This window comes from Muscardinus avellanarius, assembly GCF_963383645.1.
Source record: "Muscardinus avellanarius genome assembly, chromosome: 7".
Classification (NCBI taxonomy): Eukaryota; Metazoa; Chordata; class Mammalia; order Rodentia; family Gliridae; genus Muscardinus; species Muscardinus avellanarius.
In genome coordinates, this window is record NC_137793.1 from 86,131,909 (window position 1) to 86,145,036 (window position 13,128).

Sequence of the window (13,128 nt, forward strand, 5' to 3'; positions counted from 1 at the left end):
CCTGGTGCCCTGCAGGTCCCTGAGCGGTGGGTGTGCTCTTTATCAGCCTCTGTCCACTCTGGAGGTCTCAGGGCCAGGCCAGGCAGAGGCTGCTGGCGTCACTGGGCTTGGAGCTGTGTTCCCACAGCCCCCCGCCCCCGCCTCTTCTCTGAAACCTGGTTACCCTGCATGCACCTAGCTTGGTCCCAGGGGTGGTATTTATTACTAGTTGCGGTGCTATCTGCCCCAGGGTAATAAATCAGGTCAGACCAGAATCACAGCCACCCTGTGTGTGCAACATAAATAAGAAGGGCTCAGGAAGCCAGCAGTCTTCAGTGGAGCCGCAGACAGCCCAGCACTGAGTGCAAGCATGGACCGGTGCAGCAGAGTGCCTCGCTGGGGACTCTTGCTGCTGCTCTGGGGCTCCTGCACCTTTGGTCTCCCCACAGACACGGCTGCTTTTAAACGGTAACTTGGGCGGGGAAGGGCTGGGAGGGGTGCAAAGGTTTTCACTTTTACCTTTCAGTTATCTGGGGTCATCCAGACCTGATGACCAGCTAGTCAGAAAGATGTGTTTCTGTTCAGAGAGATCAAGTGACGTGCCCAAAGTTGCACAAGTTGCCAAAGTTGTGTGTGTGTGTGTGTGTGTGTGTGTGTGTGTGTGTGTGTGTGTGTGAAAGAAATAGAACACAGGTGTATTCTACTTTGGGGCTACACCCATGGCCTTTTTTATTTCTTATTCTGAAACAAAGGCTTACTAAGTTGCTGAGGCTGGCCTTGAACCTGTGATGCTTCTGTCTTAACCTCCGAGTCAGACCAGAATTGCAACCATCCAAGTGCACAGTGTATATAAGAAGGGTTCAGGGAGCCAGCAGCCTTCAGTGGAGCCACAGAGAGCCCAAGGCTGAGGGAGCATGACAGGGTTAAGGCCTGCGCCACCACGGCCAGCGTGAAAGCCACAGTGTTCTGTTCTCTCCCAGTTTCTTGTTTTGTTTTGTTTTGTGGTACTGGGGGTGGAACCCGGGGGCTTTCCTACCTCCGGGCTATACTCCCAGACCTATTTTATATTTTATTTGGAAACAGAGCCTCACTAAGTAGCTGAGGCTGGCTTTGAACCTGTGTGATCCTCCTGTCTCAGCCTCCCAGGCTTGGGGATTACAAGCATGCGCCACCACTCCCAGCGTTCTCCCAGCAGTTTTGATTCCTGCCTGGAGCACCACGCGAGGCGCTGTGGGGGGCTCAGAGATGACGAAGACTTGCCCCTCCCCCAAGGAACCCACAGTCTAGTAATTAGGAAGGAGGGAACAGCAGGCTCGAGCAGGGAAGGGGCACGAGGCTAGATGCCAGCCTCGGGGCAGTCTCGGTTTCATTCCGCTCTCTGGCAGACTGGGCTAGCTCTGGGACCAGGGGCAAGTGAACCTCTCCCAGTCTCCGTGTACTGTGTTTAAAAATAGGGATAATCACAGAACCTACTTCCTAGGGCTGCTTTGAAGATTTAATGAGCTGACGCATGTCAAGCATGAGCATCACGCTGGGCTCGGGGCGAGAGCCCAGATGCCCTTACGAGCACAGCATGGATTAGCACAATGTTAAGAGAGAGGCTCACAGCGGCCCTGCACAGGAGGAGAAAGCCCTAACCTCCATTCAGTGCCAGGCCCTGCGAGAACAACCCCATCCTGACAACTGGAGCAGGGGAGGAGGTGGGAGGGGAGCCTCCTGAAGAAAGGGGTGATGTTTGGGGACTGCAGAAGCCCTGGGAGTAATAGAGGTTTAACCGCATTAATGGTTGTTTCACCTATACAGGGCCCAGCTGGTCACAGGAACTTTCATGTTGGCTTCTGAGTCCCGCCCCAACAATCAACATTTCCACCTTACAGATGAGGCCCCTGAGGCTGGGGAAGAGGCTGAGCCTCAAGGCACAAAACACTCTCCCTTACTCTGCTGAGAGGGGTGGGGGGCTAAGAAGAAGGGTGCTTCCCAGCAGCACCACCCCAGGGCGAAGGTAGAGGGGAGTCAAAGCATGGGATGAGATAAAGGGATCTGGGCAAGGGTGGACAGTGTCCGTCATCAGAACTTTCCACCTAGCTGGGTGTGATGGCGCACGCTTGTAATCCCAGCATTTGGGAGGCTGAGACAGGAGGATTGCGGTTTATGGACAGCCTCAGCTACTTAGTGAGGCTCTTTGCAACTCAGTGAGACCCTGTCAAAATAAAGAATAAAAAAATCGGGCTAGGAGTGTAGCTCAGAGGTAGACTGCCATCCCCAGTCTGGGGTTCAGTCTGGGTTCCATCCCCAGTACTGCAAAAAAAAAAAAAAAAAAAAAAAAAAAATTTCTACCTGCTTGGCACAGAACATCATGCAAGGCTCTTAGGGATCAGAACAGAATAGATGATCCCATCTCAAGGCACCACCATTGCCTGGCACACAATGAACACGAATTGAGCACTGGGCAGAACAGTGTTCTCTAAGGTAACCACTACCATTAAGCTCATTTTTAAAATATTTATTTATGGCTGCATCACCTCCATAGGCTGTATTCCCTCCATAGGCTGCATCACCTCCGTAGGCTGCATCCCCTCCATAGGCTGCATCACCTCCATAGGCTGCATCACCTCCATAGGCTGCATCACCTCCGTAGGCTGCATCACCTCCACAGGTTGCAGCATCACCTCCGTAGGCTGCATCCCCTCCATAGGCTGCATCACCTCCGTAGGCTGCATCCCCTCCATAGGCTGCATCACCTCCATAGGCTGCATCACCTCCGTAGGCTGCATCACCTCCATAGGCTGCATCACCTCCATAGGCTGCATCACCTCCATAGGCTGCATCACCTCCGTAGGCTGCATCACCTCCACAGGTTGCAGCATCACCTCCGTAGGCTGCATCCCCTCCATAGGCTGCATCACCTCCGTAGGCTGCATCCCCTCCATAGGCTGCATCACCTCCATAGGCTGCATCACCTCCGTAGGCTGCATCACCTCCATAGGCTGCATCACCTCCATAGGCTGCATCACCTCCATAGGCTGCATCACCTCCGTAGGCTGCATCACCTCCACAGGTTGCAGCATCACCTCCGTAGGCTGCATCACCTCCGTAGGCTGCAGCATCACCTCCATAGGCTGTGTGGTGCTAGCTGGAGCACCCAGGGATGGAGCAAGAGCCTAAGGCAGAGGAAGCCTATGTGGGCTGCAGCCTCGGGGCAAGCTTCCAGGTGCATGCTGGGCACTGAAGGATTTAAGAACTGGGGGAAGGCTGGGCATAGTGGTGCTCACCTCTAATCCCAGTACTTGGGAGGCTGAGACAGGAGGATGGTAGGTTCGAGAACAGTCTCAGCAAGTAGTGAGACTCTTAACCTAGTGAGGCCCTGTTATAAAAAATAAAAATAAAATCGGGCTGGGGGTGTAGCTCGGAGGTAGAATGCTCCTGGGTTTAAGCCCCAGTACCACGGGGGAGGGGAGGGAGAAGTAGAATGCCCTTGGGTTCAATTCTTAGGACCAGAGAGAGATGGGGAGGGGGTATAGAAAGGAGAAAAGAAGAGGAGAAGAGATTTTCTGAAAGAGAAATGGCAACAAGGCGAAGGTCCAAAGCAGAAGTTATATATAGCAAGTGGTGGGAAACACATCTCCTCTGGGGTGGAACTATCTGACCCTCCATCTCCCCATTGGGACAGCCTATGGAGGAAGTGCGGCATGGTGGTGGTGAGAACATCGTACTTGTGGGGACAATAAAATCATCCGTGGTGGGATGACTGGGGGTCAAAGGAAATCGTAACTGCAAAAATATTTTGTGAACAGTAAACTGTGAGCTGGGTGTGGTGGTGCACGCTTGTAATCCCAGTACTTGGGAGGCTGAGACGAGGATTGCAGGTTTGCAACCAGCCTCAGCTACTTAGTAAGGCCCTCTGCAACTTAGTGAGAACCTGTTTCAAAATAATAATAAAAGATAGGGCTGAGGATATAGCTGGAGGGTAGAAATAACAATCTCTAACTCTAGTACCTTAAAAAAAAAAAAACGTAAGCTGTGATAGAATAAAGCTTATTTAAGATGCATTGATGTTCCTGGGCAAAACTAGGAAGGTAAAAGTACAGGAGTCCTGGTGGCTGGGAAAACAGAGGGCATCTCCACATGTTGGGGAAAGTCCATTGCAAAGTTATGTTGGGTTTCACTCCTGGAGTGGCCCCTGGCCAGCAGCTAGAGACCTCCTCCCCAGGCTTCAGCTGACCACCTTCCTGCAGGAGCCCAGGGCGCCCCATATGCCAGACCAGTCTTGGGTCCCTGTTCCATCTTTTCAGAGCCTCCTTTATCCTGTAAGCCTCGATTTCCTCATCTAGAAAATAGGATGCCAGTGTGCCAAATTGTTGGGAGGTTTGTTTGTGCATATAGTACTGGCATGCACCATGATTAGGTTATTTTTTATTATTATTTGATTTTGAATCCGGGTTTCACTCAGTTTCTGAGGGTCTTGCTAAATTACTAAATTGCTGAGGCTCGTCTCGAACCTGTGACTCTTCTGCCTCAGCCTCCCAAGTACTCCCAAACTCAGTATGCTGTGAGATCCTAGGTCCCCTTTTAATTCCACCTGCCTAAGGTGTCAAGAAATCAAGGGTCTGGGACTTAGGCCCAAGGTACATCTTTCTGAGGGGGAGATATGCTGCCACTCTGCAGATATGGCCAGGTTCCCACCCAGCACAGTTCAAGGGGTCCACTGCACCACAGCTGGGGTTCCAGGTCAGCGGGCTGTGATCCCAGATACCCCTCCCCATCCCTGCAGGCTGCTATGGGCATCTGCTGCCACCTACAGGCCTCACATGGCATTGCCACCCCTGCCAGGCATCCTGGGGACAGTCTCCCCAGAGGGATGACTATCCCCCACCTTATGGGCAGTGATGATTTGTAAGTCTCATCCAGACCAGAAAAGCACATGATGTGTTCAACACGTAATTGTGGGATGGATGGATGGATGGATGGATGGTAGCTAGTCTACTAAGAACTAGACAACAGGAAGCAGTTGGTGGAGGATGATTTAATACCAGTGCAGGAGACCCCGAGCTTACACCTTCTCCTTCAGAAGCCCTAGGACACAGAAGTGATTCTAAGGTGCTTTAAGGTTTGCCGCAGTACTAAACGCAGGGGACCAAGACTTATCTACTTTTCCTTCTCTATCCTGAGCCAGGATCCTTCTCAAGAAAATGCCTTCCGTTCGGGACAGCCTAAAGGAGCGAGGCGTGGACGTGGCCAGGCTCAGGACTGGGTGGGGCCAGTCCTCCAGGATGTTTTCTTTTGGCAACGGCACCTCCCCCGTGGTCCTCACCAACTATCTGGACGTGAGTTCCTGGCTGGGCTCCTGCTCCCCCCACATCTCCTTTCTCTCTTGGACCTAAGGACTTCTTGTCTACAGGATGCGGTCCTTCCACGCTCCATTTGGCTGGGAGCCAAGGAGTAGCTTAGCACCCTACAAAACTCCCATTTTATAGCTGGAGAGCCTGAGGCACCAACAAACTCAGCCCAGACCTCCAGCCAGGTGGAGGTGGGGGGTGTGCGCTGGGGATCTAGTGGCCTGTCTTGGCTCAGCCTGACAGTTCTCACAACAGTGCTCCACAGGGTTAGCTCCATCTTCAGTGTTTTTATTTGCTTTCTTGTCTCACTGAACCTCCTACATTCTGGGAGGCCAAAGTCCCCACCCAGCCCCTGCAGGACAGTAGAAACCCAAAAAAGGCGGTGGGATCTGCCCAATCTCCTCCTGAGAGCTAGGGTGGAACCAGGCAAGATGCCAAGACCCAGCCGGGGCTCCTGAACCCCTCCAGCAGCCTCTTTCCTTCCTCTCCCGCAGACCCAGTATTATGGCGAGATCGGCATCGGCACCCCACCCCAGACCTTCAAAGTCATCTTTGATACGGGCTCAGCCAACCTCTGGGTGCCCTCCACCAAGTGCAGCCCTCTCTACACGGCCTGTGGTGAGCCCCCGACACTGCCACACTCAGTCCTGCCCCTCCCTAGCCGAATCCCTCCTGCTACCAATGAGCTACTTCCTCTCTGCCCGGTGACTCTGACAGGGTGTCCCCTATCTTCCCAATGTGACCACCAAGGTAAAACAGCCAGCTCCAGGAGCCACCTGGCTACTTGGAGGCTTTGCATCTAATTTGCATGCAGGGCGCATCCTGAGCCCCCAATCCTCCAGCCAAGGAACCTGCCTGAGGTCACCAGCCCTGAATGGGCTGTTAGCCAGACCGTAGACTGAAATCCAGGCTCAGGCATCGTCGTCAGGATTAGTTTTAGGGTTCACCACAGCTGAGATTAGAGTTTGGATTTTCTGGCCAGGCCACTTGAAAGGCCATTTCCCAGTCTCCTTGAGATTGAGACAAAACCAAATTCCTTTTATTTTTATTTTTGAAATAAAATATTTTTATTTATTGGACCCAGAGCCTCACATAGGTTGGGTGACAGGATTGGCTGAGGGGTCTTCCATCCCCAGCCTTCATCAACAATCTCTTCAATAATCTCTTACTGTTATCAGTATTGGAAATTGCTTTAAATTCTTCATTTGAGACATGCACGAAGAAAGGAAGGAAAAATAAAAGAATATTTGGCTCTGTCTCAATGTCAGGCAGCTCCCGGAATGCAGAAGAGGGGCGGAGAATGCAGCCGTGATTGATGACGCACATTCCCTGAGGCCCAGCCTCAGGGCCGCCCCAACCTGCATCCTCAGCCACACGGGCCATGCCCACAATTTTGCCCTGCTTCAGGGTCCCCCTGCCTTGGCCATTCTTGAACCAAGATTCTATGTTCCTGAGTCTATCTCCCTCTGTCAGAGATTCACAGCCTCTACGATTCCTCGGAATCCTCCAGCTACATGGAGAATGGGACAGAATTCACCATCCACTATGGCTCAGGGAAGGTCAAAGGCTTTCTAAGCCAGGACACAGTGACTGTAAGTGGGGCTGCCCTGGTTACTGACACTCTGCCCTCTGTCCCCAGCCCCCTGCGGTCCCTCCAGGGCCATGCTGGGGGCAGGTGTGCTCCAGCCCACTTTGCAGCCTGGGAGCTCAGGATCACTGTGCTCAGCTGCTTTTAGCTGGAACTATGAAGAGCAGAAGCCATGAGGGTGGGGCAAACTCAGCTACTGGCTACTGTCAGGTGATTGATGAAGGCTTTTGCATCTAATTTGCATGCAGAGCTTGTCCTTGGCCCCCAGTTCTCCAGCCAAGGAACCCGCCTAAAATCACCAGCTCGAATTGGACTCTTATCCAGATGTAGACTGAAACCCAGGGCCAGGAAATTGTTGGCACTGTGCTCAGGATTAGTTTTAGGGTCCGACACCGCTGAGGTTAGAGTTTGGGGTCAGTGTCAGAGCCTGATTTCCTGTTTCCTTTGTTGGGTATCTGAGCCGTTCCTATTCTGAAGTTTCTTAGCCCACAACAGTGCCAGAGTTAGGGGAGGGTTCACATAGAACCCCAAAGGAAATCTGTGAGTCCTTACCATTCCCCATCTTATCTATGAAATCACAGACGAAGAGCAGGAAGAGCGGGACTAGCTGTGCTGAAGGAACTCTTAGCCTGTGATGAATCTGGGGCTGAGACCCAGTCCTGCCTCTGTGAAAGCAGGCCCTCAGGCATAGGGCTCCAGGCATCATTCTATCACTGCCTGAAAGGACCACTACTGCCCGGAACCCTGTGCCCTGACAGCCACTGGCCACCCCAGCTCTGGCCCCCAGAGCATAGGCATGTATTTAGGGATAGCATGTGTATATGGGGTTGATGAAATAGTTTTCCAAATGGCTGTACCCTAAAGAAGGTGTTCCCCTGCAGTCCCTAATGGAAAGACCAGACCCCAGCCAAGTGGAGGACAGTGGCTTGGTCTCCTCTGGTTCTTCTTCCCACAGGTGGGTGGAATCACGGTGACACAGACATTTGGAGAGGTCACGGAGCTGCCCCTGATGCCCTTCATGCTGGCCAAGTTTGATGGGGTCCTAGGCATGGGCTTTCCTGCACAGGCTGTCGGCGGGGTCACTCCTGTTTTTGACCACATTCTTTCCCAGAGGGTGCTAAAAGAAGATGTCTTCTCTGTCTACTACAGCAGGTGGGCCCATGGCTCTAGGACTGAGGCCGGGAAAGGGACAGAAAGGCCGGGGAGTGGAAGAAATATCTGGGTTAGGATTTATGTGTTGGTGATTTGGTGGTACTCAGTAAATATCTAGGGCTGCACTAGCCAGCGTGGAAGCTACCACTGAAATGCAAATTATTCAAATTAAATAAACATCAGCACTGAGTTCCTTAGTTGCACCAGCCAGCTCTCCAGTGCTCAGCAGCTGTGGTAGAAAGTGACCACCATATTGGACAATGCAGATGTGGAATAATTCTATCCTGGCAAAATGTTCCAATGGACTGTGCTGCTGAGGAACAGGAGAACTCAGAGTGGAAATGAGGCGTTACTGCAGCCTAGGACCCTTCTTGAGAGGGCTGTGGCTCCTCCCACTCAGGACAGCCAATCCCATTCCTTCATGATCAAATCATCAATATATACCCCACACTGTGGTGGGCTCTGCAATTCAACGGTTCATTGGTGAACAAAGGCAGTCCCTGCCCTCTAGCCTCACAAGAGCTTACAGTCTAACAGGGAAGACAAAGAATACCAGTGTGGTGAGTGGTACAGGCATATAGGGGCTCCGAGCTGAAAATCACAGGCTTTTCAATCCTGGGCTGAATTTTCATGCAGCTCAGCCTGCTTCTGGGAGGCTGTGGTCAGCTCCGGAGCAGGGCTGTGATCTGCTCCAAAAGATAGTCTGGGCTGGAGATGAGAGGTCACAGGGTAAGAACACGAGGGAAGCAGTCATAAGGATGGGGAGGAGAGGCAGAATCCAGAGCAATCTCAGGGGTAAGAGGAGTCTCTAGTTGGTGACAGAAAGGGAGGCGTTGAGGAAGAGCGGCCACTTGGTGGCTCTGCAGTCAGGAGCTGTCTTGGAAAGAGTGTTGAGAGGAAGTGGGTCAAGGCCAGATGGCAAGCAGTTAAGGTGGAGGTGGGCGTCAGGAAGCGGAGGTCATAAATGTAGGCTGCTCTGGGAAATCCAGCAAGGGAGGGGAAGTGGGGACTGAGATCCAGAGAGAAGCAGGGAAAGGGAGGTGGGTGTTTTTAAACACTAGAGGATGCTTGAGCAATGTTTGTGGGTAGAGGAAGAAGCCAATTTAAAGTGAAATACTGAAAACGTGGAGAGGAAATAGAGGGGGGCCCAGAAGTCAGGGCCAGGGAAGGGAGGAGGACCCAGCAAACAGGAAGAAGGCAGGCTTTGCGAGCAGAGGGCCTCCTGCTTTACCTTGGGCTTGGAGAAGAGGACACTCAGAGTGATGTGGATGCGCTGGGAGAGGGAAAGAGGGAACTGGTGCTACTGCATGCAAAGAACACACCAAATGTGTCAAAACACGAGTAATTGGCATTGGCGCAAAAGACACAGTCACACCTCCATAGCCAAGTACACTTGTGATGTACACATGCTTCTGTTACAAATTCTAGAAAACCATTACAAACACACACGCGCGCGCACACACACACACACACACACACACACACACACACACACACTTTGGAAACCAGCCCCGAGACTAGCCCTGAGTGCCCAGGAGGCACTGCATAGCGTGGAGGAGAGGAGGGCGACGGGAGCCCCCGCGTGTCCACTCAGGGCCTAGGTGACTTCAGGCAACTGACTTCACCTCCTCATAACGCCACTGCCTGAAGGGTAGAAAGCATGCCAGTCCCTACCCTGCCAAGGAGCAGGGCTGGCAAGGCTCACTGGAAACGAAGCCTTCCTCTCTACAGTCTCGCTCCCCTGCCTGCCTCCCCCTTTTCCCTCTCCTCTCCTCTCCTTTCCTCTCCTCTCCTCTCCTCTCCTCTCCCCTCCCCTCCCCCCTCCCCTTCTCTCCCTTTCCCCCCCCTCTCTCTCTGTCTCTCTGTCTCTCTCTCTCCCACTCCTCTCTCTTCCTTTCTCTTGGAAACCCTATGTAAGATGAACACCCCCTTATGGCCTCTAGAGCACCAGACCCAGAATTGCCCCTACCACACAAGCACCCCAAACTCACCTCAGCTCCGCCCTCCCACTAGCTCCCTCCAGCTCCCTCCCACCCTCCCCCAACAGCCTCCCCCAGTCCTGCCCCTGTGCCTGCTCAAGCCAAGCCAGGGATGGCATCTACTCAGTATCCATCTACCTGTGCCTTTCTATGACTTCTCTGGGGTTTGGGGGTACAGAGACTGCCCTGAAAGGACCTCTGGTTGGGTAGACTCTCGAGGAGGGACCAGAAAAGGGAGAAGCGTATGTTCTGGGGGCTTCCTAATGATAGCGGGAGCCTGGCCGTCTGTGCCCCCCACTCCCTCTCCCACCTCTCCCTTGTCGCTGGGCCTCAAGGTTTTGAGGCCCTGGATCTCTAAGAGCTGCTAATCTCTCTTTTAGGGACTCCGACCTGCTGGGGGGTGAGCTCATGCTGGGGGGCAGTGACCCCCAGCATTACCAAGGGAACTTCCACTATGTGAGCGTCAGCAAGACTGGCTCGTGGCAGATCACAATGAAGGGGTCAGGAGTCCTAGCCCTCCCCACCCTCCAGAAGGGTGCTGCTGCTGGGGTGGGGTTGGGCAGGGCAGGGTTACCGTCTTGCCCTCTCTGAATGCAGCCACTCAAGGCCTGGCCTCCGACTGCTCTCTGCCTGCTCTGTCCAAGCTGAGGGACAAGGGGATTTGAGGAGCTGGGTGGAGAGGGGGCCTAGGCACAGAGTCCCTAGGCTCCGTGCTAAGGGGGGAAGGGCACCTACTCTGTCCATTCACTGCCTCACCCATTATCCGATGCATCACTGGACCACCAGCATGGCCGTCTGCCACTGTCCTCACCCAGGAAAGCTCCGCGGCCCAAGGGTGCCCACCAGCCTTCCGTCTGTCTGTCTGTGGCCTCCGCAGGGTGTCTGTGGGGTCTGCCACCTTGCTGTGTGAAGAGGGCTGCATGGCTGTGGTGGACACCGGCGCATCCTACATCTCGGGCCCCACCAGCTCCCTGAGGCTGGTGATGCAGGCCCTGGGAGCCAAGGAGCAGAGCACGGATGAAGTAAGAAGCTGAGGGGCAGGGTGCCAGGGTGGGGGCACCTCCTGATCCCAGCCCCAGCTCACCCCAAGGCAGCATTCAATCCCAAATAAGGCCATGCTAGGCCTTCTCTGCATCACCATCATATCCCCACACGTGGGGCTGGTCCCCCATAGAGGGAGGGCAGGCACAGTGCCCAGGCCCCTTCAGCAGAGGGGCCAGGCCGCAAGTACACCACAGGGCTCCGTGTCTGCAGAGAGCCTCCCTCACTCTAAAGGGCTCCCTGTTCACCCTTTTCTCCCCAGTATGTGGTGAACTGTAACCAGGTGCCCCTGCTTCCTGACATCTCCTTCCACCTGGGAGGCAGAGCCTACACGCTTACCAGTGCGGACTATGTGTTACAGGTGAGGCAGAGGGAGGGAGGGCGCAGGGGCCCGGGAAGGGCGCCAGTCATGATGCGCAAGTTACACACTAGGCTGGTGGGTCTCAAAGTTGGCTGGACACTTGACACCCGTGGAGCTTTGAAAAATCCTGGTACCCAGGCCACATCCCACACCCGGGCCACGTCAGAACCTCTAGGAGTGGCAAGTGGGCAACAGGTGGTTTCGAACTCCCCAAGGACTTCCAACATGCAGCCACCTTTGCGAGTCACTGTATTTGTTCTTCTGTTTTCTCATCAAATGCTCCCGGTAATCCTGCGTTCCTGCACCCTCATCCTTTTCATGCTCAATGGGCTTAGATAAGTTAGATAAGGTGCCTAGCTTCAAAAGCTAAAGCCAGGCCACAAGCTCTTGAAGGCAGTATGGGTCCCGGCGTGCTATCTGCCTGGAGTCTAGCATGGCATCTGCGCCCAGGAGGGCTCACTCCATGCCCGGTGAAGGTGGCCGTGATGTTACAGAGGCCCAGGGTGAACAGAGGAGAGGAGGGACAAGTTGCTAAAGGCAGCTGCTGGGCTCCGGCAGGGTGAAGGGAGGATGGTGTGTGCTGGGTAGTGGAGCAGCCCCCTTGCTTCCTGCCAGGACCCCTACAGAAACAATGACCTGTGCACACTGGCCCTCCAGGGCCTGGACATCCCTCCACCCACTGGGCCCGTCTGGGTCCTGGGCGCCAGCTTCATCCGAAAGTTCTACACAGAGTTTGATCGACATAACAATCGCATCGGCTTTGCCCTGGCCCGCTGAGCCCTCTGCTGCCAGGGCAGCCCTGCCTGCAGCCAAGCCCAGAGCAGAGCGCATTCTGGGTGCCCCCTCTGCCTCGGCCTGCGGGGCACTGGATGTGCAGCTCCTGCCAGAGGCTTGCCCTGCCCCCTGCACCCGCCCTTCCCTGCTCTGAGAACAAACAATAAAGATTTCATGTTCACAGCCCATTGCATCTGGGTACACTTGGGTTTGGAACAGAGGGCGGAGCAGCTGTGTGATCATGTGTGAACAGGAATGTGGTAAAGACTGACAGACTCCACACGGGCCACCCTGCACAGGTTCCTGCGTGCAGAGATGATGCCATCTGTTCACCGTCAGCAGGGCTCCAGTGAAGTATTGATACTACCTTGGCTGGGAAGTTTGCAGAGAACCAACCCCAGGATTCCCGAGCCCCTCAGGGATCCAGGCTAACGCTGTGGCAGTAGCTGTGAGTCAGAAAGATGCTCCAGCTGGGTGTGGTGGCAGACGCAATTCCAGCATTTGGGAGGCTGAGACAAGAGGATCGCGGTTCGAGGCCAGCCTCAGCTACTTAGTGAGGCCCTTTGCAACTCAGTGAGACCCTGTTTCAAAAATAAAGAATAAAGAATAGGGCAGGGGGTGTAACTCCTCGGAGGTAGAATGCCCCTGGTGGCCATTTACACCTGCAATCTAAGGCACCTTCACCCAAAACTGTAGACCATCAGAGATTTGACCCAAACTCCCACTTCACACAAGGAAAAGGACCGGAGAATGGAAGGCATTTGATTAAGATCACTCAGTAATGGACCAAGTAGCGAAGAACCAAGCTAGAGCCTAGCCTGACTGGTTCAAGTCCTGGGGTTTCCCCTCAATGACATGTAGCTACACTGTACAGTGTTATACCTGGGATTGTGTCACAGCAAAGGTGCACAGACACAG

At 53.9% G+C, this 13,128-nt stretch overlaps 1 protein-coding gene across 1 annotated transcript; it reads left to right on the top strand.

Moving 5' to 3' along the window:
- Positions 1 to 349: 349 nt before the first annotated feature.
- REN (renin) lies at positions 350 to 12,213 on the top strand (the record flags this gene model as incomplete). Its single annotated transcript, XM_080699533.1, has 9 exons — positions 350 to 447; positions 5,153 to 5,303; positions 5,810 to 5,933; positions 6,789 to 6,907; positions 7,859 to 8,055; positions 10,415 to 10,534; positions 10,912 to 11,056; positions 11,338 to 11,436; positions 12,052 to 12,213. The coding sequence occupies 9 exons, from the start codon at positions 350 to 352 to the stop codon at positions 12,211 to 12,213; spliced, it is 1,215 nt and encodes a 404-aa protein (XP_080555659.1).
- Positions 12,214 to 13,128: the final 915 nt, after the last annotated feature.